At 42.8% G+C, this 27,408-nt stretch overlaps 2 protein-coding genes across 6 annotated transcripts in view; one reads left to right on the top strand and one right to left on the bottom strand.

Moving 5' to 3' along the window:
* Positions 1-456: 456 nt before the first annotated feature.
* On the top strand, positions 457-10,031 carry SERPINA10 (serpin family A member 10). Of its 2 annotated transcripts, none has more exons than XM_014832125.3 (5): positions 457-595; positions 2,786-3,595; positions 4,843-5,116; positions 7,833-7,983; positions 9,697-10,031. In XM_014832125.3, the coding sequence occupies exons 2-5, from the start codon at positions 2,833-2,835 to the stop codon at positions 9,886-9,888; spliced, it is 1,380 nt and encodes a 459-aa protein (XP_014687611.2). In that variant the 5' UTR covers positions 457-595; positions 2,786-2,832; the 3' UTR covers positions 9,889-10,031. The 2 variants fall into 2 exon arrangements, with proteins under 2 accessions (XP_014687611.2, XP_014687612.2); XM_014832126.3 differs by having other exon boundaries at positions 464-595; positions 2,782-3,595.
* Positions 10,032-12,588: 2,557 nt separating this feature from the next.
* Positions 12,589-27,408, bottom strand: part of PPP4R4 (protein phosphatase 4 regulatory subunit 4) — a 102,375-nt gene continuing 87,555 nt past the window's right edge. For 3 of the 4 annotated variants that reach the window (XM_070514234.1, XM_070514232.1, XM_070514233.1), the window contains 6 exons: positions 24,287-24,356; positions 23,770-23,853; positions 23,385-23,478; positions 21,763-21,827; positions 16,575-16,719; positions 12,589-13,679 (listed from right to left, as the gene is read on the bottom strand). In XM_070514234.1, the coding sequence (XP_070370335.1) occupies positions 13,655-13,679; positions 16,575-16,719; positions 21,763-21,827; positions 23,385-23,478; positions 23,770-23,853; positions 24,287-24,356 (483 nt within the window). In that variant the 3' untranslated portion in view covers positions 12,589-13,654. The remainder of the gene's footprint in view (positions 13,680-16,574; positions 16,720-21,762; positions 21,828-23,384; positions 23,479-23,769; positions 23,854-24,286; positions 24,357-27,408) is intronic. The other variant, XM_070514231.1, reaches the window with a different exon arrangement.

Below are 27,408 nucleotides of genomic sequence, written 5' to 3'. Positions count from 1 at the left end.
GGTACTGGAGGACTCGGTCTCATGAGTCCATCGACATTGTGAAGGAGTAAGTTGACCCTGAAACAGGCTTCGTGTCGCTGATAGCAATTCACCTGCCTGCCTCTCCCGCTGGACTGGAAGGTCCTCAGGGGGTGGCGGGGGGCAGGTCTTCATTATCTCTGTCCTGCTTGCCACGCGGTGCCCAGCCCAGGACTCAGGAGGCCCTGTGCCATCCACCGCTGCCTGACTTCCCCCCGACCCCGCCATCCCCCACCCCCCACCCCCACCCAGGTGCTCAGCGCCTGGAGCAGCTCCTCCCACAAGGAGCTGGGTCTTACTAAGGCGACCCCTCGAGTCAGAGGCAGAAGCTCTCCTGGTGGGATTTCGGTCACATTCAGAGTTGGAGGAGCAGCTGGGAAATGTGGGAAGCCTCTCTCTCTGTCTGCTTTTCCAGAAATGCCACCATCTCCAAGCAGGATGTTAATCAGTAACAGCCCCACCGGGGAGCATACTTTGGAACAGCAAATATTTACTGCAGGCTTTCGGCTGCAAACCCCAACCTTCTGTCTTTGCTCTGAATGAAGGAACTTCCCAGGCACCAGGGGGCCACTCACTGGTAAGAAGCAGCGGATTAAAGGGAGACCTTCGTAGAAGCCAGCGAGGGATGGGGAGAGAGGTTCTCCTCGTCTGGAGTGGGTTCCAAGGGGAGAGGGTGGGTGTCTGGGCAGCGCCGTGCCCTCACTCCCCATCTGATAGGGCAGGGTGGGGTGAAAGGCGGGTGATAGACACAGGGGCTTCCTCTGCAGGGAGAGGCTCCTAAGGCTTGAGATTTCATGCCCAGCACACTCACTGTGCAAGCCATACTCAAGTCCCTGGCTTTCTTCCCGGGGACCCTCCTGCCAGGTGGGCCAGCCGTCCCTCCCAGGGCCAGGGTGGGGGTGCTGCTCTGGGTACCTTCAGGCGGGAGAAGTGGCAGGTGAGCACTTGACTTCTTACCACTCAGGCTCCCTTTAGGATGACATATCATTGATGGCACCTAGTGCCCGAGGGGGTGCCCCCTGTGTATAATCTGTTCCATCAGTAGATGAACAGAGACCTTCGGGGATACACAGGGCTGTCCAGTAAGCAGCGTGCGGGGGCACCCGTGTATTCCTGGGCTGCACGCCATGCTGGAGGAAGAGCTGCAAGGTGACACTCAGCCATCAGAAGGGGTGACATTTTTGGTGTGCTGGGATCATTTCCTGATGACCGTCACAGAGAGAAGTGACTCTGAATTCGGGAGTATCCTGCCGTGGGATTAATTTTTTAACTTACAAAGTAGCGCTAAATACTGTACTATAATGAAGGCATGAAGTTGGGGTACGTTTGGTCCACTGCAGGACGTACTCACCCAGCATTTACAACCCTGAGTGGCCTGCTGAACGCAGGCTTGTCTTCAGAATTGGACAGGATGCCCGAAACACTGACACTTAGGAAACACAGCAGAGGTATTTCACTAAGTAAGATAGTGATGCGGGACAAGTGAGGCCCTGAATTCTAAGGTGCCACTTAGCATAAGCAAGGAGCAGTGTACTGAGTCCCAGGACAGGGTACATTTTGTACCAGGCGTGGATGAGGACACAGCCCCCTGCACCAGGTAGAAGAGGCCTGGAACTTGACCCTGTCACATCTTGCTCCAGGGGGCCCGGTTCAGAATGAGGGTCTCTTTTGATGGGAACTGCGTCTGCTCTGCTCCCCACTGTCCTATAAGAGGGTGAGGGTGCATTTCAGTGACCTGCCCAGCCAGCTTCTGGGATGCAGGTCAGGTGCCATCAGCTGAACCTCAGGAACTGACTGTGAGGCCAGGCGGCACAGCCCAGCCCGTGTTCATTCGGACGGAAAACGTGCAGCTGCTCAGGAGCCAGGGTCTGTGCCCTGGATGCGAGGGAGCCCCGGGAGGTGGTAGGGGCGGGGGCAGCTAGTGGGGAGGAGCCTGGAGTTGGAGACCCACTCTGGGGCTGGAAGGCTGGCTCCACTAGGATAGGTAACCGGGGGCTGGTGAGAAGTGGGACACACTTCACAGGTCGCTGTGAGGATCAGATGAGATTGTCCAGGTGGAGCTGAGCCCAGGCCACGGGCGGGATGAACTGGCTGGTCATCTGCTTCTATCTCGAGAACTCCAGGTGTACTGAAGGCAGGACGCCTGGAAGGAGCAACTGGGCCCAGGGCTGGGTGGGGAGCTGCACGAGAGGGGCCGCAGGGGAATTCTAGCACCATGTCAGGCCATCTGGGTACTGGCCCTTTTCCTTGCTCTGATTGCCACCTAGACCCCCTAAATGCCCAGCCAAACACATCCCCAGACCCAGGTCCCCCCAGCCCAGCATGGATGGGCTGCTGTATGGCCCAAGGATCAAGGGCAATGAATGAAGCAGATCAATACAAGGTCTGTGAAGTCTCCCGACTCCGGCCCCGCTCTGACGCACACCCGGTCAGGGCCGGCGCCCAGACCATGCCCTCTTTAATGTCCACTCCTTCTGGGAGGAAGTGGAAGAAGTTTGGGGGGACCAGGAGCTGCCCGAGGGCCTGGCAGGCGATGGGAACCAGAGGTTTGGCTCCATGAATGAATCCCACTCTTCCTTGGGTGAACAAATGCTGCCCCTTCTTGCTCCAGGTCTCCCTGAGGCAGCGCCCAGCTGCATGAGCCCAGAGACAAGACCCCAACTCCCACGGAAGGAAGGGGGGTTGCTGGTGGAATTGCACCACGACACAGGGAGGAGATGTTGTCCTAGGCATTAACGACAACCTCTGCCCTTTTCTCCCGAGGAAGTCTTGCTGCTGAACGGACGCGCCCCTGTGGCCTCCACGGCTGACCAAATGAAGCTGGCACTGAGCCTCCTGCTCCCCTGCCTCCTGGCCGAGGCGTGGCTGGTGCTCAGTTCAGCCCCTGGACGCCAGTCGCCAGAGGCCCAGGCAGGGCTGGAGACTCTGCAGACCCCCACTGCCCAGAACCACACCAGAGAGGGAGTGCGGGCTTCAGAGGAGGAGGAGGAGGTGGTGGAGGCGGAAGTGGTGGAGGTGGAGGAGGAGAGGGTGCAAGAGGAGGAGGAGGGGGAGCCCCTGCTGAGGGCCAGCGGGCAGAAGCTCTCCGAGGAGATCTCCAACCTCGGGTTCAGCCTGCTGCGCAAGATCTCCATGAGGCACGACGGCAACGTGGTCTTCTCCCCGCTTGGCCTGTCCTCGGCCATGGCAGCCTTGATGCTGGGGCCCAAGGGGCAGACCAAGGCCCAGCTGGAGAGTGCGCTCCACCCGCGGGCGCTGAACCAGACCAGGCCCCCGCACCTGCCTGCCCTGTTTAAGCAGCTCAGAGCGAGCCTCTCCCGCAACCCCGAGCTCGGCCTCGCCCAGGGGAGCTTTGCTTTCATCCACAAGGATTTTGACGTCAAAGAGACCTTCCTCAATTTTTCCAGGCGGTATTTCAACATAGAGTGTGTGACTCTGAATTTTCGCAACGTCTCACAGGCCAGGGGGCTCATGAATCGTTACATTAACAAAGAGACTTGGGGGAAAATCCCCCAACTCTTTGTTGAGATCAATCCTGACACCAAATTAATTCTTGTGGATTACGTCTCGCTCAAAGGTACCATGATGACATTCTGCTCTCGCAAAGCCACGGGTGCTGCATCTGTCTCCTCCTTTCCTCTGACCAGTGTACGGTGATTGCTGAGTGATTTTCTATGAGTGTGTTTTCGGGTTTCACAAACAGGTTGAAACACGCACTGAACACGTAGGACGTTCTAGGCATGGTGCTAGATGACATTTCATTTGATGCCCCTGCCCTGGTGACCCCACATGCTTGGTAGTCATTACAGTTTTCCAAGCACCCCCACACAGCTCCCCTCTGACATTCTGACACCATGAGTTTTCTGGGTCATTTTAAAAAAAGGCACATTTTTTGAGAGATTTAGGGTTACATATTTGCTCCTTCATCTACTTTTGTGACCTGGGGCAAGTGACAAAGTGTCTTGTCCTCAGATTCTTAATAAGAAAATGGGGACACTCCCACCTACTCCACAGACCAGAGTGAGGCTTAGAGAGGTTAGCTTGATCAAGGTCACGTGACAAAGGGCAGAGGCCAAACTCAAATGAGGGGCTCCTGACACCCTCATCCCAGGCTCTCTCCATCTGCCTCACTGGACTTGCGTGGCCACCGTTGTACTAGACAGGTGACACTAGAGGACTTGCAAAGTCCAGGAGGAGGACATGCTTCCAGTCAGCCAGGCCATGCACCCAGGACAGAGGTCTGTGTGGAGTTCTGCCCCTGCATGCTGGTGGCCTCCTCTGGATCCTGTGGCTATTTGCCAGCAAGGGGCCCTGTCCCTCTGAACCACCCTAAGCAGTGGATGGGCAGGACCATCCTCACTTCTGCCACAGTGGACTGTTTGCACGTGATGTGCCCCAGACAGAGTGGCTGTCAGACAGTGAAGGGAGAGGCCCAAGGTCTTCTCTCAGCTGGAGCCGACACGGGGAGGGAGTGCAGAAGGAAGTGGGTCGCTAGAGCACCGAATGGAATCAGTGCATTTGTTTGGGTCCAGAATGATGGAGGAGCCAGGGATCCTAAGGCAACACCTCCTTGCTTTTGTGCATGATTCCAATAGGGCCTGCAGGCAGATCCGAGTTTACAGCTGGGAAAGAGGCCTGGGAAAGGCTGATCTTTGGGCGATTCATTTTGCCTGCCTGCGCTGTGGTCAGAACAAACCCGACAGGGGAATGCCTTTCCGAGTTGGGCAGGAAGGGGGACGGAGCCCTGGCGCTCTACTACTTTAGCAAGAATGATGCCTTCGAGAAGGGTGGCTTCCACAATGTGTTCTTTTCTCGCCCGTTTAGGGAAGTGGCTGGCCCCCTTTGACCCTGTCCTCACGGAGACAGACACTTTCCACCTGGACAAGTACAAGGCGGTTAAGGTGCCCATGATGTACAAGGTGGGCATGTTTGCCTCCACCTTTGACAGGAATTTCCGCTGCCATGTCCTCAAACTGCCCTACCGAGGAAACGCCTCCATGCTGGTGGTCCTCACAGAGAAAATAGGTGACCACCTCGCCCTGGAAGACTACCTGAGCACAGACCTGGTGGACACGTGGCTCAGAAACATGAAAACCAGGTACGGCTCTTCCCCTCGCCCTACCCGAGCTCAGCCTTCTCATCCTTAGGAACACTCACCACAATTTTGTGGTTCTAATGCCTGTCTCCCACATGAGAGGGCCAGGGCTGCATCCGCCCTGTTTTCCACTCTCTCCTGGCATCGATCACAGCGCCTGGCTCGTTCTTTCACTCAGCCAGCATTCAGTTACGTTCCCCCACGTGCCAGGCTGTGATAATGCACAATGCTTACATCGTGTAGGCTTCCATCATGGAGCTTACATCCTCGGGAGGGAGACAAACAAGTCTTAGTGCAGGGAAGGGACAGGAGCGCCAGCAGGATGCGGGTAGGTGCCAGGGAAGCCTTCGCTAGGAAGGGAGCGGTAAGCAAACATGGGAAGGAGGAGGGTGCCTGTGTGGCCATCTTGGGGGAGAGGAGAGTTACAGGCAGAAGTGTGGAAGTTCGGAATAGGTGTGCTTGCTGGGCTGGAGGAACAGCAAGGTGGCCAGTGAGGCTGCAGAGGGTGGAGATGAAGTCACAGAGGAACCAGCAGCCCGGTCATCCAGGACCGTGTGTTACAGACCCCGGGAAACACTTGGGCTTTTCCTGAGGGACGATGGGAAGGCACTGAAGACAAGCAGAGGAGTAACATTGTCTGACCTGTGCTCTACAGGGCTACACAAGCCCCTGTGCTTGGAAAAGACACCAAGCGGACGAGAGGGGAAGAGAGACCAGTCAGGCGGTCACTGATGCAGATCAGGATGCTGGGCTCTGTGGTGGCAGTGAGCTGATGAGAAGCAGCTGGATCCTGGACCTACTAGGAAGCTAGAGGTGGCAGGCTTTGCTAGCGAACTGGACATGGGTGAGACAGAGAAAGAGGGGAGTCAAAGATGATTGCAAAATTTTGGGCCTTAGCAACCGAAAGATGGACTTGTCATTTACTGAAATGGGGAGACTATGGGAGGGACAGGTCTGTGGCTAAGTGAAAAAGTTCAGTCTGAAACATTTGGATCAGAAATACCTATTTATACATCCAGGTGGAGATGTCAGGAAGGCAGTGGGATCTGGAGGTGAGGTCCAGGCTGTAGATACAAATTTAGGAGAGTCATCAGCATAGAGATAGGCAGCCTCGGTGGTCTTGTGGTTAAGATCCGGCGCTGCCATGGCCACAGCCTGGGTTCGTTTCCCAGTCAGGAACCATACCACTCGTCTGTCAGCCGTCACAATGTGGTGGCTGCATGTTGCTGTGATGCTGAAAGCCGTGCACTGGGACTTCAAATACCAGCAGGATCACCCATGGTGGACAGGTTTCAGTGGAGCCTCCAGATAGACTAGGAAGAAGGACCTGGCCACCCACTTTCAAAAATATTGGCCATGAAAAGCCTGTGAATAGCAGTGGAGAGCTGCCTGATATAGCGCTGGAAGGTGAGAGGACGGCACCAAAAGAGAGGCAAGACTCCACTCTCCTATACACTGGGTCGCTAGGAGTCAGAACCCACTTGACAGCACTAACAACAACATATAAAGGGAACTGAGAACCATGAGACTGGATGAGATGACCCGGGGCGGGGGGCGGGGGGAGCTGTGCGTAGAGAGGAGTCGGAAGCACAGAGCAGGCCCTCAAATGTTTGTTGACTAAATTAATCCACCTCCTGGGGTACAAGGAAGTCAGCAGCAATAAGAGTCCCACGGCTCTGCCTTCTGAATCCTGTCACCCCAGAAGGTGGCGCAGACACAGTCCAGCTAAGAGTCCCCAATGTTAGCTTTATCTTCATTACTCTTTGTTTTTTCTTCAAATCCTTAGGGCCTAGAAAAAGGACCTCAAACATAATAAGCCCTCAAGAAATGTTTGACTGGATCAATACACTTATAAATCAATCTTCAAGACATGTCATATGCTCAGTTATATTCCAGTCTGACAGCCTGGCCCAACTCCGTGCAAGAGAGAGAATGAAGGGGGATAATAACGTCCCCAAAAAGAAATTAATATGCATGAAGCCCCTACTGTACACCAGACATTGTTCTGGATATTTATGTATTATTTCATTTAATCCTCTGAACAACCCTGTGAAATTGGTATTGATTGGCATTTTTGGGTATACTTCACCAATTAAGAAATTAGGATGTCTTTAAGACTAATTTAGTATCAATTAGTACTTTTCATCCTTTTTGTGTTTGAACCACAGAATTCATCTTTCCAAATGAAGTATTTTCATAGAACTCCAATACATATAAAATTGATAATATCAGAGTTTCTCAGGCTAAAGATAGGTAGGGGTTGGAAATTTCCTTCACTCCCCTCCCCCTGTCCATCCCCAGACTCCTAAGCTTCTTCTGGAACCTGGGGGTCTGCAGAATGCAGGGACTGAAAAAAGCCACCATCCAGGAGTCTGCAGCATCGCTGGACACAGCTATTTGGCTGGTTTGGGTTGTTTTTAAAACATAGGGAAATGGATGCAAAGTATGGCATTCTTTGCTCAAGAGAATGGGAGTCATTGGCCAGGAAACTAAACTGGTTCAGTGAGGCTGAAGTGAGACACATTTCATAAGCCAGAACTCTTTTCTCCGAGCTGGACCATTACAGAAGAAGGGAACGAGCCACACACACCGTCACCTAGGGAGACGCATTAATGGAAGTAATCTTGGAGGAAGGAAAAAAAAGAAACTGTGATCTTTTTAGTGTTCAGAATCTATGGCTTTTATCTACATTTCACCATTATATGTACTTGTACCACAGAAAAACGGAAGTTTTCTTTCCAAAGTTCAAGTTAGATCAGAAATACGAGATGCACGAGCTGCTTAAGCAGATGGGGATCAGAAGGGTCTTCTCACCCGGGGCTGACCTGAGCGAGCTCTCGGCGGTTGCAAGCAATCTCCAAGTGTCCAAGGTGAGCCAAGGTCTTCCACGCGGGCCCAAACCCTAAGGATGAAACGTGACCCAACCAACACATAGTTTTGCAAACCATTCAACGTTGATAAAATAATAAGTTGCAGTAGAAAATTAGGTTTAAAATCCAAAAGACTTGCAATAGCACCCAACTTGCATGTTTTAAGAATTCTGAGCCACTTTATTAAAACATTTGTTCAACTAATTTAATTTCTCTTATGTAGAGCTTTCCCTTTTCTTTCCCAAGGCTCCCCCGAAATGGAATTGGTTCACAAAGTCATTTAAAATTCATGAAATTACATGACTTTCCAAATGAAAGGAACCCCGAGGTCATCTGGCCCAACTTCCCACCCCTCGTGGAAATCTCCTCTATAACATCCCTACAAAACAGCTCTCTAGTCTTTTGTTTTCAAGTGACAGGGAACTCACCACTTCTTTGAAAAGCAACCCAATCCACAAATGGCTAAAACTGTTTTTGTTTTATACAAACACACACACATACACACACCCCTGTAACTCCTCCCTCCCTCACTCATAACTCTCTGGTCCTAGTTCTGCCTCTAAAGCTACTGAGAGCGAAGTTAGTCCCCTTCCATACGGAACGCCTTTGGCTAACCCATTTCTCAGAGGAAGTGCTGCTGGTTTGGGGAGAAGCAATCATCTGTTGTCACAGCTGTCCTGTGCTGCAGGGAACTGGTTAGCATTCCCACCTGTGTTCACTAACGCCAGCAGCCAACCCCCAGTCATATTACAACCAAGAAAACACTCCAACATTTCCACTACATTCCCTACATCTCACTACATCCTTTCTTAGCTGTGGAGTTTGGTTATTATTTTCCCAAACAATTGTATTTTCCAATTCCAAGAGAGATTAAAGATGGCCTCCACTGAGGTGGGACTGGGTAGGGTAACCCTGGCCCACAACCAGGCCTCAGCATCTCAGGGAAGGGAAGACAGATAAACTCGAGAACGCTGCAGACCAGCACCTGAAAAGCTCTCTGCTGTGCACACATTAAAAAATGCTGCTGTTTTACAGTTTAAATCGTGAACCATGAAATACATTCTCCCTCTGTTTACCACGGGCAGTAAATTTTCACCCCAGGAAATTAGAGAATTTCCAGGGGTTATGACACTGATGCTTTCATTTTCTCCTCTTATAATATTTGTATAGTTACATCACTCACACCACATGGGGTTCCTGGACAGAAGGGCCTCCCAAACATGACAAGCGACCTGAGTACAGGCAACCAGAGTTCAGGGACCCCGGCTTGCCCTGGGGACTGCCTCAGAGCAGTGACAGGTGCCAGGAAGCTGGTACAGAAGACTAACCATGCCCCTGCCCCCACCTTGCCTGCTAGAAGGAAGGTAAAAGGATCCAGGGGTTCTAGGCAGCTTGAAAATCTTCTGGGAGGAGCACCAGCTCAGCACAGGAATCAGGAGCACAAAGTACCTGCTCAGTAAGTATTTGCTGATTTGATGCACCTGTGCATAAATTGGCCAGCCAGAGTCCCTGGGTCCATGCCCAGAATGCGTTGCACATCTGGGTGCCTGGGGTCTCCTGGTATTGTTTTGGACTTCTGGGCAGTCCCTATCAGCACAGATGAGCCCTGGACCGCCAAACCCCAGGATCAGACAAAAAAATGTCAAGGGGCCCAAATAATTCCCTCCTCTCCACCGCCACACCAATGGTCTCCCACGTTGTTTCCTTTTCTAGGTTTTACAAAGAGCAATAATTGAGGTTGATGAAAAAGGCACTGAGGCTGCGGCAGGAACCCTGACAGAAATCACTGCTTATTCCATGCCTCCCATCATCAAAGTGGACCGGCCATTTCATTTCATCATCTATGAAGAAACCTCTGGAACGCTTTTATTTCTGGGAAGGGTGGTGAACCCAACTCTCCTATGATTTATGGCACGTGTTAAATACTTTGTGCGATAGCAGATGAAGAGTCTGAGGCATTTGAACCCACACAGGATACTGGCACTGGGTGGCAGAAGAAGAGAGTGTCCCCTTGTCCTCTGCCAGTTTGAGTCTTTCTTAGATACATCTGAGTATTCAAACTTATTTTAGGGAGATGTTTATACACTCTGACTGGTATATTAAGCCTGTTTCTAAGAGTCTTTCTTACTGACTCAAGACCAGCTTGGTAGAGTATCTTTATCTTTCTCTGTTACTCACGTTTCTGGACTTAAAAACACATTAGGTCAGAAGACTATTTGAAGATGAAGCCTTTGGGAGGAAGATATGTATACATTCTCCACGAGCCATGTGCTTCACTCTCTTTACTTCCCTCTGCTGCAAAATAAGTGTTTTATTTTAATCTATTAGAGAATCATTTCTTGCTGGCTAAAATTAGAAGAAAAGAGCTACAGTCAGTCCTGATCACAGCAGCTGCCTCCACCCAGCCCCGTCTACTCCATGGTGCGTCAGATCATTTGGCAGAGGCGTTAGTGAGCCACAGATCATCTACTTCAACAGCCTCATTTTACAAAGGGAAGAAATGGGGAACCAGAGACAGGGCCACATTATGATTTTCATGGGTCCTAGGCACTTTTTCCTTAGTAGGCTCCTGCCTCCATTAAAAAATATATATATGTATGTTAAGAATTATATTTTATGACTGCAGTGGTTTAATGATGAATATATTCCAGATTATATTTTCCTTTAGACCAATGCAGTCAAAGTATATAACTTGCTTATTGCAAGAAGTAAAACATCTTAATGGGCCCCTAACAGTATTGTGGACCTTATGCGCTGTGCCTACTGCACTAACGGATGACTCATACAGTACGTCTCAGGGAAGGAAAACACTCGCCCAAGGTACCCAGGGTGACGCGGGCGGCGTCAGAGACCCGGTCTCCTGACTCCAGTGCCCCAGCCCCTTTCACTCTTCCTTCTTCCTATCTGAGAGTGACTTGTTAGTGTTCAACTAGTCAGGTTTGTTTGTGGAAAAATAGTAGAAAGGAAAATAAAAGAGGGTTCAAATTACTCACTTTTAAGAAATGAAATCTAGAAAAGAAAGTCTAAGAGAATAAATACCTTCTGGAATAAATATGGGCCCACCCAGGTTGGGTTCATTATTACTGAAGGATTCGTATAACATGCAGATCAAACCTCCCTTCCTCTCTCCACATGCACTGCCAAACAGTAACAGCAGAGTAACTGTATCTAACACATTACTCTTTAAGGCAGAAAATGGCCCTATTCTCTACTCAAAAAATTTTGTTAACATTCCCCCACATATGCTTAAAGAAGCTCCTAAGACACTAGGCTTCAGATTTTCCAACTTATACATGCCTGATGAAAAAATGCAGACCAATGAAAAACGTAACCAATCTTATAAAAAAAGTTCAAGGTTTCAAGAGAGGGGTAAAAATCCGCATAGCGTAACAAGGCTTCATGATACTTAAGGTTTAGAAACTTCCACACACACACACGTGCGTGTGCACGCGCTATCTGTAAAATCCTTTTTTTAGCCTTATCTCCATTTCTGCCAGTAAAACTGAGTTCTACGAGGAGTCAGTTTTTTTGCTCGTTATGCTTACTACTGAAATTCTAGAACCTATCCTTAAAAATCAAGTTCCCATAATTAATAAAAAGATGAAGGAGATGTCTCAATTTCGCTGCAGCTACAGTCGGACACAGGTCTGGCTGTCATACAACTGGTTTAAAGGGTCTATTTGATAAGTTGTTAAGCTGAGAACTTTTACAAGAATATCAATCTTGTTTATGGTGTAAATCAACATATGTACGGCTATTCATAACTGTCACCAATTTGTTTTTTACTCTGTTTTTATATATATGTCCTTGGAAGTATAATTTTAACAAATCATATCAACTTTAGAAATTATCATGTTCTGTGGAAAAAAAAGAAAACTTGCAAAAGTAATTTTAACTGTTTTAATTGATAATTCAGTGAGTAGGAATAAGACTACAGCTGATTTCTGTATATTCCTGAACTTTATAAGTAGTAGTGACTTCTCTCTGTCAATCGCTTTGCTGTTCTCCTGCACGCATGATGAAAAACAGAAGCTCCTAACTCCGCTAAATTTATTATTAAACAAATAAACTGAAATTCTCCATTTTGTTTAAAGCAACAGAGTCATTGCTGACTATGAATAAAAGTGTTGGGGAAACTGATGCCATTTGATGTCCCATTAAGCACCACAGACACCCTCCTACATCATCATGTGTTCACATCCACGCTAGTGATGTTCGTGGGTGACGTCACTAAAATAGTTAAATGAAATCCACAAAGAATGGACTAAATTCATTTAGCCAGTATTGCCAAGTTTCTCATACCTGCCCAATTTTTAACTACTGACAAATTGAGTAGTGGAACAATTCCATTTGTCCTTAATTTGTCTGATTGTCCTTAAATGAAAGATATTAAGAATCACTAAAAATAGCCAAAAAGAGGCCATCAGAAGGAAAAGGGGAAACCAATGGCATGGAAAAGTCTCCTGCTGAGTGCTCTCCCCTGGGTAATACACACTGACATCAGTGTGCTTCTTACTCATTACTTAAAAATGAAGCGCCTCACTCTTTAATTACAGAATAAAAACTGCAGGAAGGTATTTAAAGCTTTTTTCACAAACACAGGTATCTCATTAACCTATGTTTTATTTTGAGTAAATTCACTATTCATTATTTCACATTATAAAAAGTAACCACACACTCATATGCATTCACAAATTAGATCATCTTTATCATACATCAATATATTTTTAAAAAACAAGTGTTTTTCTAATATCAATATAGTTATATGCTGATTGCATTGTGAAATACAGAAGCTGACAATAGCTTCATACAGTATATCTCAAGAACTGACATTTTAAAATTAAGAACTGTATATTCCACAGGCAAATTTTGATGGAAATATTAGCATTAGTACAAATAAATGCTGTTGACATAGCTTAAGCATGATAGCTTGGAATAACAGCTGATTCTAACTAGATTCATCATTTTAAATTAAGTGAGGACAGGTACAATCTAAAATGTAAACAAAGTATTTATAAAATAAATTCTTCTAGGAAATAAAGGAAATCATCAATCTATTATTTTGAAGGTAGTTGTAGCTAAAAGTTATCAGACATCTTTGTAGAATTCTCGCTGATAGATTTAAATTTCGGGATGCCCCTGTACAACACGTGCTCGCCACAATCACAGGACTGATAAAATGGCGGGCGGCCGTTGGTACCCTTCTCCGTGTGACTCCAGTTGGTTGGAAATTCGTGAGAAAACGCAGTTTGTCTGAGGCCCCAGACCCCCTCCAAGTGATTATCTGGCTAAAGCAATTTCAGTTTATTTGGACTTTCATATAATTTTTAAATGCTAAAACTCTAGAACAATTAAATAGATGGTTTCCTGCACAAATAAATGCTGACTTGCCTCTTTTGCAGCAGTAGTTAAAAGCACATACCTAAAGTTGTTTTTCGCTACACTTCACTATAATGCTGGAATTCTGTTACCACATTATTCTTCAAGAAATATATACCATACCTCCTAGGGAAGCTAATTTCAAACACGGTAACTGTAACATCAGCTGCCATCAGGTCTCTCTTTTCCATTCCTTTAAAAAAAAAAAAGCCCCGCCATCACTTCAGCCTCTGTCCATCCATCACATTATCTCCAGTTGTCTTCGTTTTGCCTCCTTCATCAAGCAGACGATTTAAGGATTAGATTTTCTAGATTTTCTTTGTCAAGCAAGAAGGAGGGAAGGGAGGGCCCAGGTGAGGAGAGAAAAAGAAAGAAAGAGAGAAAAAAAAGACAACAAAACATGAAAAACTTTATCCACATAACGCCTTCAAAGTAAAGAAATAAACAGAATCTACTCTGAATAAACCTACTATATGGGAATTCTGATTAAGTCAAAAAATGAATTACGCATTAAAGATTACTTGGAATTACCTTTATTACCAAATCCTATGTGCATCTAACAGAGCATTAAATTCAATTTATACATCTTTTCCTAAATTTTTTTGTAAAACCATAACGGAAATTAACACAGGCTTACATATATCAATTGTTTGGCCTTAAAAGACATAAAATATGATGCATTCCTGTACTTCCTAAATACCAGATGTGTCATCTCTATGACGCGGAAAAGTTGGAGAATGTATTGCATAGAATTTTTTCAGAAACAAAAACTGAGATAATTAATACTTCCTGAAATCACTTCAAATAACAGAGAACAGAGGCAGAACAGGGTAGTGGTCTATGGAGAGTGTGGAGCTGTGCCTTCTGCCCTGATTCCAGCAGCAGCCAAGTCGCCGTGTACAGTGCGGTTCAGCACCCTGGGCCTCATTGTGCCCATCTGTAAATTGACAGGGTTGATGCCTGGTTCATCCTCTAAGGTGCCTTCCACTTCTGGCATCCTGAGATCCTTCCTCTCTGTCCCCCTAGAGCCTCTTCCTGTCAAAATATTGCCCTGGGATTCTTGTATTGAAGAACATATTTAATAACATCAGAATGTAATTCATTCTCTTCTCAACTTATTTTTCTAAAAGGAGATATTTTCACTTGGATATGGCATGACACTGAATTGTGGATAACACTTCATAGAAACAAGACTACTGCAGACCCCGGTCCCCTATTCCAGCTATATGGCAGTGTGCGTTCATGAGAAAGTCCCAGCTGGAACCACACTGTGTGGAAACCGTTACAGCCTTGAGTACTCAGCCACATGTGAAAGCAGCAGCTGTGACACCAATACTCCTCCTTCAGGACAGTCAGAAAAGAAGAAACACACTTGATGTGATTTGTTAGCAGAGCGTTTGTTTCTAGTTTCATTTTTTTTTAATCATCAGTTATATATATATATACCATAAGTAAGAGAAAATATACTAAGAGAAAATTCAGTCTATAAAAAGGAAAAACATGAAGAACAGATAAAGATAGTAATCTGAAATAAAGGAGAGCTGGTATAAATACATTAGGTTTCAATGGTCTTTACTTAAAAAATTGCCTAGGAGCCAGCCCTGTGGCCTAGTGGTTAAGTTCAGTGCACTCTGCTTTGGCGGCCCGGGTTCAGCGCCTGGACACAGACCTACACCACTCACTGGCAGCCATGCTGTGGTGGTGACCCACATGCAAAACAGAGGAAGACTGGCACAGACGTTAGCTCAGGGTGAATCTTCCTCAGCAAAATAACAGCCTATGACACTTAGAAAAGTAAGTTGAGAAGAGAATGAATTACATTCTGATGTTATTAAATATGTTCTTCAATACAAGAATCCCAGGGCAATATTTTGACAGGAAGAGGCTCTAGGGGGACAGAGAGGAAGGATCTCAGGATGCCAGAAGTGGAAGGCACCTTAGAGGATGAACCAGGCATCAACCCTGTCAATTTACAGATGGGCACAATGAGGCCCAGGGTGCTGAACCGCACTGTACACGGCGACTTGGCTGCTGCTGGAATCAGGGCAGAAGGCACAGCTCCACACTCTCCATAGACCACTACCCTGTTCTGCCTCTGTTCTCATCACTTTTCAATGCACCTTACATAGTATAATCATCAGAGCAATAACTGTAGGGGCAAAGAGCATTCTCTGTAAATAAAAGTACCCTCTGTGTTAATCCTACTAATCTGTAATAGCAATATCACCTCTTCTATCTACGATTACTTTTTTTACAGTCCTACTCTTCCCTTGAGCTCCATTCAACAAATTTATTAGTAATTTTCGAATGAATTTTGAATACATCTATATATGTATATACCAATAGCCAATTAAAATTTAGAATAAATTACAATATAGTTCAGTTCCTAAAAGAGGACTCCGGTGTGGAGTTTCTGCGAAAAGATTTTCTCCTAAAAAAGATTTTATTAGAAAATATTCATGAATTAAGTGAAATACATTTAAAAGAAAATCTGAATCCCGTTTAAATTCTGTTCTGATCAGAAGGTTCCAGCGTCCCGGATAAAAGAGTAATAAGCCTGTAACTACGGTTTGAGCGTCCTGGCTGAATCACTTCTACCTTGATTTGAGCTCTCATCACGGTGATTTTTATGGCACCACCCTCTTAGATGTTTAAACTAAAAGAAACAAAGATTTAGCAATTCAAACAAGATACAAATAGTGCATAAAAAGGACCCCCAGTGGGAAGGAGAGGCCCTTTATAAGCTCAACTTTAAGAACAAGCATAGTCTGCAGAAATCTCCAGCTCTGGATTATACGCCACAGTAATATTTAAGTGGCATCAGCTGTACCCATCCTTCTGAGCACTGGGCAATTAAATACTGTCTACTTAAGCTAGTTGTTTAAAAGGATGCAATTACAGCCAGCGCCTTCTCAGAGATAAACTCCCTGAATGCAAAGATTTCACAGAAAACTAAAGAGATCTCGGATATTACTGGGAGCCATTTAAAGTTTCTTGTTGATTCCCTAAGGTTACAATGTTTTTGCCACATACAAATCGTCTCATGTAAAGTATCTAACATCACACAGGCACATGTGGTAATAATCCCTTTTAATTTACATTTCCTCCTTACAGACAAGTTCTGTTCTTTGGGAAGTATTTACGTGGGAAGGAACGTGCACAGAGAAAAGACCAGGACAGTCGACCCAGCAGTAGGTCACTGGGTTACTTACAAGGTAGCCTTCCGTGGTTGTGCATCTTTGCCACTGCTCTTCGCATCAGCGGAGTTACCTGTCCCTCGGGAGGTGCTCGGGAGGGGAGTATTAGGAGAAAAGGAAGCTGGCACACTGTTGGCATTACGAGTCCGGAACGAGTCATCTGAAAGTCACACAAATAGAGTCAGACATGCTGAATATACAAAGAAAGATGTTAACCTAAGAGAAGAAAGGTCAATGACAGCTGACTACTTCTTCTTTTCGAATCAGTTTTATTAAGGGTATAATTTATATACAATAAACTACACAAGTTTAAGGTTTTGACATAGGTATCCACCTGTGAAGCCATCCCCTGTGGTGGAGCAAGCATGAACGGCGCATCACTGCCAAACGCTTCCTCCTGCCCCCGTGTAATCCCCTCCTCCACTCTGGCAACCACTCATCTGCCTCCTGCAAACTGATGAGTTTGCATTTTCTAGAATTTATATAAATGGAATCATACAGCATATAACGTTTTTTGTCTGGCTTCATTCATTCAGCATAACTGTGCTGAGATTCATCCACGCTGTCATATCTATCAGTACTTCATTCCTTTTTCTTGCTGACTGGTGTTCCATTGTACGGATATGCCAAAATTTGTTTATCCATCTCCTGTTGACAGACATTTGGATTTTTTCCAGTTTTTGACTACTACTATAAAGCTGCTGTGAACAATCGTACACAAGTCTGTGTGTGGATATATGTTTTAATTTCTCTTCAGTAAAAGCCTAGGAGTGGAACTGCTGGATTGCATAGTAAGTATATTATTTAACTGTCTGAGAAACTGCTAAATTGTTGTCCAAAGTGTTGTACCATTTTGCATTTCCACCAGCAACGTATGAGAGTTCTGGAGAGCTGTTTCACAACCTCACACACACTTGATACTGTAAGCTTTTAAAATTTTAGACATTCTAGTAGGTTTGAAGTGGTATTTCCTTCTGTTTCTTTTCTTTGTTGCTTTTAATTTGCATTTCTCTAATGATTACAGATGTGAAGTATCTTTTCATGTACTTACTTATATATCTTCTTCTGTGAAGTACATTTTCAAATCTTTTTCCCATTTTAAAACTAGTTATATAATTAGTTTTAATGGCCAGCCCTGGTGATCTAGTGGTTAATGCTCTCACCACCATAGGATGAGTTCGCTTCCCAGTCAGGGAACCACACTGTCTATCTGTCAGTTGTCACACTGTGGCCAGTTGCTGGGATGCTGAAAGTTACACCACTGGGATTAAAAATACCAGCAGGGTCCCCCATGGTGGACAGGCTTCAGTGGAGCTTCCAGACTAGACAGACTAGGAAGAAGGACCTGGCCCCCTACTTCTGAAAAGTTGGCCATGAAAAGTCTGTGAATAGCAGCGGAGCATTGTCTGATACAGTGCCAGAAGGGGAGAGGATGGCGCAGAGAGACCCAGCAGGATTCCGCTCTGCTGTACAGAGGGTCACCAGGAGTCGGGATCAACTTGACGGCACTAACAACAAAACTAGTTTAAAGATTTCTTTGTACATTCTGGATACAAGTCCATTATCAGGTATGTGTAATAAGAATATTTACTCCCAATCTGTGTCCTGCCTCTTATTTTTTCAGTGCTCTACATCAAAGTGCAAAAATTTTAAATCTTGATCATGTCCAATATATTAATTTTTTATGGTTCGGAAAAATCTTTGTCTACTCCAAAAATCACAAAGACTTCCTTCTATATTTTCATGAGAAATGTCACAGTTTTAGCTTTTATGCTTCAGTGTACAATACATTTTGAGTTAATTTTGTTTACAGTATGAGATAAGAACTGAGGTTCGGTTTTTTGGGGTTTTTAATACGGATATCCAATTGTTCCAGCATCATTTTTTAAAAATGCTATCCCATCATCAGTGATTTATCTTGGAGCCTTTGTTGAAACTCAGCTGACTATACACATCACTGTAAGCCACAGGCTCTTGATTACGGAGCTTGACAGGAAGTACTGAAATCAGGTAGTTTAAGTTCTCCACATTTGTTTTTCTTTTTCAAAACGGTTTTGACTATACTCAGTTCTGTACATTTTAATATAGATTTTAGAAACAGCCTATAAATTTCTACAAAAAGACTGCTAGAATTTTGACCAGGATTTCATTAAATCTCTGGATCAATTTAAAAAGAATTGACATCATAATATTAAATTTTCCAATCCAAAAAAATGGTATATCTCTCCATTCATCTAGGTCTTTTTTAATTCCATCCAGCAATGTTTCGAATTTTTTAGTGTACATATAGCACACATTTTGCTAAATTTATCCATGAGCACTTAATGCTTTTGAAGTTATTGTAAATGTTACTTTTTAAAATTCTTTATTTTTTTAAACACTCCAGGTTTACAGAAAAATTGAGAACACAGTACAAAGAATTTCCATCTACCCCCCCACCCAGTTTCCTCTGTTATCAACACCAGACATTAGTGCACGACACTTATTACTGTTACAATCAGTGAGCCAACGGTGCCACATCATTATTAACTGAAATTCACAATGCTCAGATGTCTCTAGTCTTTCCCTAAATGTCTGTCTCTGTCTCAGGCTCCCATTCGGCATACCACAAGACACTTCCTTGTCAGGTCTCCTTCTTCTCCTTACACTCCTTGGCTGTGACAGTTTCTTAGCCTTTCCTGTGTTTGATGACCTTAACAGTTTTGAGGGATACTAGTCAAATATTTTGTAGGATGCCCCTCTTATTAGAATTTATCTGATGCTTTTCTTACAATGAGACTAGGGTTATGGGTTTGAGGGAAGACAACAAAGTGTCATTTTTATCCCATCATACCAAGGGTGCACATTATGACTTATTTTTATCACATTTTATGTATTTTATTTTATTGTTTCATGACAGATGACTAGAAATGGGATTTTTTTGAGTCAAAGAGTATTTTTAAACAGTAAGATCCCTGATGAACTTCACCAAACTGCTTTCCGAAAGAGTTCCATCAATTTCCAGAGCCACTAACAATGGCTACTCTGCCACGTGCTCCCCTGAATCCCGCCTAGCACTCTCTTTCTCTTTCCCACATGGCCTTGGGTGGAATGTGGCAGCAGATGACAGACCCATGTCACCAAACGTTAACGATGGGCTCACGTTAATCGAAAAATATTCAATTTGACCTTTCAAGCCATGACTTGGATCTTTCCTTTCAGTTCCATGCAACACCACTCCATGCTCCAGCCAAACTGGCCTGCTGTTGCTCTCTGAGGACACCAACACTCTACTTTTGTTTATGACAGACACTCTGCATGGGGTGTTATTCCATACTTGTCCCTGCCTATCAAACTCCTAGCATACCTTAAGGTTCATCTCAAATGACATAACCATCTTGAAGCCTGTTTTAAGTCCCACAAGTAAATAAAGTCTCTTCTCTACATAAACACCTAATGCATTGCTAGGAGACGTTCTGCTCCCATTTTCTCTTCGTAGATCAGATGTGTGATTGTATAGTGACTTTTTCCTCAGCCTGTACTTCATGAAGTAATAAATAATAATAACCTAGGAGGTATTTCATTCAACCTATATTCTCTGTCCCCAAAATAGAGAGAGGGATAGAGTATTTTCCAAATATTTTAATAAAAGATTTACCCTTATAAAATACATGCTTTTATTTAAGACTTTGGATGTTAAATTTCAGGATCTGTACCATCATAAACACTTTGTTGATTCTCAAGGTGACAAGAGCTAGCAAAGTAAAAACTAAAGAAATCAATGCACATAATTAAAACTTTTAAAAAACCAGTTCTGAATCAATATTCTTAATGATTTAGGCAAAGAAATTTCTTGGAAAGAATTGTTACAAGTCCATGAATAAATATGCTCATTTATAGCTGCGAGAAGTCATCTCCAAGAGGCCAGAAGAGACCCACCCATGTTTGAAGAACCCCTTACGGACATCTATAATCATTTGCACCAATAGCTCCAAATTGAGCTAATTCAAACTGACTTTCCATGTACATTGACAATTTTTAAAGGCACTCTATATTGTAAATAAAGTTATGAAACCCTGAAATGTTTCCTAAACAATTCACTGTTTGGTTGAGATAAAAGTAATAAAGAGTTTTATTATTTATAGCCCTCACTTCAAGAAACGTTGGTAACTTCACTTCAGCAACTGTTACCGACTTCTTTCAGGTTTCTTAGGATACTCAGTCTACCTTGTAGAACTGCTCACACACTGCATATGAATGTCAACGCTTTAATATCGGACAGACTTTCTGCTCTGGCAAATGAAAACACACTGTTTGCAGAACAGTCAGCGAGTGCATGTATATGCTCATGAGAACAATGAGAACACAGTAAGAGGAAAAGGAAGAAAGAATACTCAAAGTGCAACCTATAGAGGAAGTGTAACTAACCTTTTAAACATTTCAGACCTTTGAATAGATTTGCTATTATTCACACTAAAAAATTACCATAGATCACTATTACAATTTTCAACCAATATTTTCCAAGGCAAAAAGTTAAAAATATACTTTCTGCCACTAGCAATTTTTAGTAATATATTTTCCCTTACTCAGGGTATAATTCTACGTTGCATTACATAAGCCAGAGGTCAGCAAACTAACAGCAAGCCTGTGGGCCAAACCTTGCCTGCGGTCTGTTTTTGTAAATAAAGTTTTACTGGAATACAACCATACCCACTCATTATATATTGTCTATGGCTGCTTTTACTCAACAGCAGAGTTGAGTAATTGTGACAGAAACCAATTTGGCCAACAAAGCCTAAATAAAATATTTACTATCTGGCCCTTTCCGAAAAAGTTTGTCAGCCCCTGGGATAAACTTTCAAATACACAATACTGCAAATTTTAGCGGCATATGATCCACAGTGAAGCCCAACTGTTTTCAACTTCCTTAAAAATTACTGGAGAAACTTTGATTCCATGCCTCACAGGTCCTCAGACTATGGAAAAACCAACCCTGTCACTGTCCTTTTTCTCTTCTAACAGTACTGAACTCTGACACAGTGGAAACAAAACAGTATAGTCAAGTATTTTCTCAACTTCTAGTGCAAAGTTTAACTTCTTAGGTATTTGATAAACAGAAATTTAAGAAAAACATTGTATCTAGAAATAAAGAAATAGGTCATTTAAAGAAAATCATATTTTATCAACTTCAGCAAATTTCTGAAGAGCTCGGATTTCTACTTACCAGTTAGTGAAATCACAGAAGTCTTTGCTGAAACGGAAGGAGTATATGCTGCTGCAGAACTTTTACTAGAAAAGAACATGATTTAGTTTAAAATACAAGAATCATGCTTCTCTCAGTCCCAGTCATCCAACACTTAGCCTTTTCTAACCTTTTTTTTAAGCTTTCCTCTACTTATGAAACACGCTTGCAACTTTTCTCATTTCCTTTTTACATTCCATGCCTCACAACAATTACTTTGTCTTTTAAAAAAAAGCATTTCCTTAAACTTTTCCTAAATCAGAATAATGGTTTTTCTTTTGATGCTCAGACAAGACAGGCAGTATGAATAAAACTTTCCTGGAAATAACTTATCTTTAGGTCTAATCTCTTTTGTCCATCTTGAGATCACTCTGTTGGCTAGGAACTCTAAACAGATCTATAGATAATGTCCAAAAATATAGCTGAAAATCTAGAATAAGCTATCTTTAATAATAATATCTTTAATAAAAGAAAATCAGGGTTTTTTCCATAACATGTTATTTTTCTTGATACTTTTTTTTGGCAGAGGAAAATTTGCCCTAAGCTAACATCTGTTGCCAATCTTCCTCCTTTTTTCTTCCTTTTTCCCTTCACAAAGCCCCAATACATAGTTGTGTATAGTTTTAAGTTCTTCTATGTGAGCCACCATCACAGCATGGCAACTGACAGATGAGCAGTGTGGTTCCTCACCCAGGAACTGAACCATCAGGGCTAGCTCAATAAATACTTTTAAAGACATTTATGTTTCCTTAAAATTACTTTGCTTGTCAATTGATATGCAGCTGTTATACACTATATGTGTGCGACATATATAAAAAATCATGGTCATTTAATTTATGCTGATTCTCTCCTAATCTTTTTTTTTTTTGAGGAAGATTAGCCCTGTGCTAACTACTGCCAATCCTCCTCTTTTTGCTGATGAAGACTGGCCCTGAGCTAACATCCATGCCCATCTTCCTCTACTTCACACGTGGGATGCCTACCACAGCATGGCTTTTGCCAAGCAGTGCCATGTCCACACCCAGGATCCAAACCGGCGAACCCCGAGCCGCAGAGAAGCGGAACGTGCAAACTTAACCGTTTTGCCACCAGGTCGGCCCCTCTCCTAACCTTAACTGTTTATAATTCTGCCTGTGGGGCTGAAGTGGAAACTAGACATTCATCTATTTTTGAAGAACTCTGTTGCGATCACTCTACCATAGAAACATGCCAGTGGCTTCTTTATAGACAGAAACAATATTAATAGCAAATAGATGTCCGCATCCATTTAGCAAATGGGACACATCCATACCCATTCAGAAGTTGAGCGGCATATGTGACATAGTACCCTCTTCCTCATAAAATGACACTCGGATTACATGATGTTATTATACAGCATCATGGCAGCAGTCTTCCCAGAATGCTAGGATACCTATTCTTATGGAAACTGGTAGACTACTATTTTTTAATATAATAATCTTTACAGAAGAAAACTTACAAATTATTGACCTATTAAAAACTCAACATTAATTCTGATTTTATATAATAATGTAACTATTTCACATAAAGATGCATGACTATAAAATAAAAATTAAGTTAAAACATGAATAGCTGACAGATCATACCTAGTACACTTGTCTAAGTTGCCATATTTTGCATGAAAAGCTTGATTATTAAAAGACTGGCTTCGAATCAATTTGGATTTCTTGATTTCTTTGCCTAGAGTAATAAGCAGAAGGAAAATGCAATTGTTCAGTTCATCATTAGCGGTCCCAATCTCGTTCCCTCTCCAGCTCCCACCAATTTGTATAAAACACCTGGTCTAGCTTCCTCTCCTTAGTTTGAGCTGACTATCTCTGACCCCTATTGCCCATTAAGAACTCCCAAAACAATGAACTATAAAAGGCAAAAGGGCTTTAGAATAATATGTCTCACCTAACAGAGTGACTTTCGTTATAATTAATTTTTATAAAAGGGAAAAAGGAGACATGAAAAGAAGTGGCTTCTTACTTGTTGATGAGGTGCCAGAAGAGGGCCCAGCAACAGCAATGGGGAGGCTCTTGGGCAGAGCTGCTGGTGTCTTAGTGTCTCGACCTGAAACAAACTCTGTTTTAAGTGCTATAACTTCCTCTGAGTTCTTATTATTCTCCATAAACATAGAAGACAACACAGAGAATAAGAATCACTATTCCCAGCTAGCAGCACTCCTTCCCAAGTATGCTCACTTCACACATCTACGTGTTTCAATCTTAGTCATTCAGTGATCAACTTCACAATCTTATTGCTGATCAAACTTTAAACTTCCCTTTGAAGGCTCTGAACCTCCACCCTGACCTCCCCATTTATTCACGTATTTCTAAATCTCTACCACATTAAGCAGCCAATTTTTAAAATCAGCTTTTTTAAAAAAATGAAAGAATGTGGAGCAATTTTTCCTATCAAATTAAAAAGTCAGCATGGGCTTTCAGAATGCCAGGACGAACACCACTGTGTGACCTAGTGATGAAGCCACAGGAAAACTACTTACGCTTCTTTTCAAAGGTTTTATCACTCATGGGCCTTCCATCATTCTGCTGCTTCTCTTTCTCTAATTGTTCCTATTATTAAAGGTAAGCATAAACAGATTTAGAAAATCGTTCTAATGAGAAATTACTGTAAGCTTTACAGATACAAATATAGTTCACAAAAATGCCTAAAAGAAGCATTTTTTCCCCAAATTAGTGTCTAAAGAAGTCAAGATTCTTTCTGATTTGTGTCCTTTTAACATCTACAGAATTGTGCCTTCAGGAGTTTGTCAAGCTAAAACAATGAGTTTCATATCATTGCTGTAATGAGCCTTTCTTTCCTAGAAGGTATTTACCAATTCTCATCAGCAAAATACTTGTCACTATTGGTCATTTCCATTTCTGATTGGTAAATGGCAAAATAACACTTTTCTTTAAAAAGATTGAGAGAAAAGAAAATAGTCTTTTCAAAATTTTTAAAATGTTTTATTGAAGTATAATAATACATAGAGAAAGTGCACAGATTATAAGTACACAGCTCCCTGAATTTTGCCCAGATGAACATAGCTACATAAGCAGGTCCCAGACCAAGAAACAAAATGTTACCAAAACTCGAGTCCTTTATCCCAATAGGACAAGCAGGCAAGAAGATCAATAGACACGTCAAGTTCTGAACAAACTTGGCATAACTGACAGGTATAGAACGTTACGCTCAACTGAAGAATGCACGCTTTTTTCAAGTGCACATAAAGAAAAAGACAGAGAAAACACATGACAAGATAAAAACCTTTCACATACAATTGGACTACATAAAAAAGAACCAAATGGAAATTCTAGAACTGAAAATAAAACAGGTGAAGCTGAAAAATAAAATATCATTCAGTGGGCTTAACAGTAGCATTATCTATTTTCTCCATCTTTTTCTTTATTATCTTAATCATATTAATCACGGCTGTTTTGAAGTCCTTGTCTGCTAACTCCAATTATCAGGATCATCTGTGGGTCTCTTCCTAGTGTCTTATTTTTGTCTTGGGTTTAGGTCACTCAGTCCTAAAAATTTTTAGAGCTTGCTTATTCTCTGCAGCTTCTACCACTGGCAACACTGAACTTTAACCTTTGTCTTAGAAGACTGCTGAAATAATGGAATTTACTTTTCAGAAGATTTCCACTTAAGTTTTTACTCACAAAGTACAATTCTCTGCAAAGAAATAGAAAATATAAAAAAGAAATAAATGGAAATGTCAGAACTGAAAAATACTAGAAATAAAAAATTCACCGGATAAGAGCCAGCCCCGTGGCCTAGTAGTTAAGTTTGGTGTGCTCTGCTTCAGCAGCCTGGGTTCGCTTCCCAGGTGCAGACCTACACCACTCGTCAGTGGCTATGCTGTGGCAGCAACCCACATACAAAACAGAGGAAGACTGGTACAGATGTTAGGTCAGGGTGAATCTTCCTCAACATAAAAAAAAAGAAATTCACTGGATAGGTTCAGCAGCAAATGGAGAGAACAGGAAAAGAGCTGGTGACACTGAAGATGAGTCAATAGAAATTATTCACTCTGAGTAGCATAGAGTTAAAAAATAAGAACAAAGCCTCACGGACCTGTGGGACAACAGTAAAAGATCAAACATATGCATAATTGGAAACCAAGAAGCAGAAGAGTGAGGAATTGGGATAGAACACATATTGAAATAAACAATGGCTCAAACCTTCCCAAATTTAGGGAATGATACATGTTAACAGATTCAGGAAGCTCAGCAAATTTGCAGTAAATTATGCCTAAACATATCAAAAGCAAAGTGCTAAAAACAAAAGATAAAAGAAAAATTCTTGAAAGTAGCCAGAGAAAAACAACATTACATACGGGACAGAATTCAAATGAGAGCAGCTATTGTATCAGATGCTACAGGGACCAGAACACGACAGAGGCACATCCTCAAAGCACTGTCAACCCAGAATTCCACATCCAAAGGAAACATCCTTCAGGGATGAAGACATTTTAGATAAAGGAAAACCAAGACGATCGGTCACAAAATATCTGCATTTCAAAACTTGCTAAAGAAAGTTCTTCAGGCTGAAGGGAAAAAAATACCAGAAGGAAATTTGGACCCTAGGGAATTAATGAAAAGCACTGGAAATGGTACATATGAGTAAACACAGAAGTTTAAAGTTCCTCAAGATACCGATGACGACTTAGAGTAAAAATTGTAACACTGACTGGTGGGGTTTTCAATGCAGATGTAATCACATAACTGTAACATCAGGAAAGGCATGGAGTGGGTAAAGGCGTCTGTATCATTGTTAGGTGGAGTGGCACAATATTAACAATGAGCAGACTCTAAAAGGTTAGGTATGCATATTGTAATCTCCAGAGAAACCACCAAAAAAACAATCCCAAAAAAGAAAAAGAGAGAGAGAGGAAAGAGGGAGCATCAATCACTAAGATAAGAATGCAACAAGGGTTATCCCCATAGATCCCACACATATTAGAAGGACAATATAAGGATATTGTAAACAACTTTACACCGACAAACTTGACAGCTTCGATGACACAGACAAATGTTTGGGGGGAAAAAGCAATTTATTAAATAGACAAAAGAAGAAACAGGAAATCTGAATAGTTTTATATCTATTAAAGTAGTTGAATCAATTATCAAAATCCTTTCCAAAAAGAAAACTTTGGGCCTTGACAGCTTCACTAGTGAATTCTTCTATTAAACATTCAAGGGGGAAATAAGCAATTGTATACAAACTTTGTCAGAAAATAGAAGAAACGGCAATACTACCCATCTCATTTCATGAGGCCAGAGTAACTAATTCCAAATTTAAAAGACCCAAAAAAGGAATTTAGAGACCAACTTCACTATGAATCTATGACTATAGATGCAAAATTCCTTTGAAAAAGTAGCCAAGAATCCAACAATAGAGAAAAGGACAATACACCACCGCCAAGGAGAGTTTATCCCCAAAACACAAGATTGGATTACCGTTTGAAAAATCAAAGTAATTCAGTTTTAACAGAATGAAACAGAAAAACCAAATATCATTTCTAGATACACAGAAAAAGCATTTGACAAAATGCAACAATCATTCATAGAAACTTTCAGCAGACTAGGAACAGGAGAAAACTTCCACAATCTGATAAAG

This window comes from Equus asinus, chromosome 7 (assembly GCF_041296235.1).
Source record: "Equus asinus isolate D_3611 breed Donkey chromosome 7, EquAss-T2T_v2, whole genome shotgun sequence".
Taxonomy (NCBI): Eukaryota; Metazoa; Chordata; class Mammalia; order Perissodactyla; family Equidae; genus Equus; species Equus asinus.
Note: the sequence above shows the minus strand (reverse complement) of the source record. Positions and strands in the feature narration are given on the sequence as shown.

Bases quoted from the DNA above. Each gene is read 5' to 3' on its own strand.
- SERPINA10 (XM_014832125.3), top strand. From the start codon at position 2,833: ATGAAGCTGGCACTGAGCCTCCTGCTCCCCTGCCTCCTGGCCGAGGCG. The intron at 3,596-4,842 runs GTACCATGATGA...TCGCCCGTTTAG, and splicing joins GGATTACGTCTCGCTCAAAG to GGAAGTGGCTGGCCCCCTTT. The intron at 5,117-7,832 runs GTACGGCTCTTC...CTTGTACCACAG, and splicing joins CTCAGAAACATGAAAACCAG to AAAAACGGAAGTTTTCTTTC.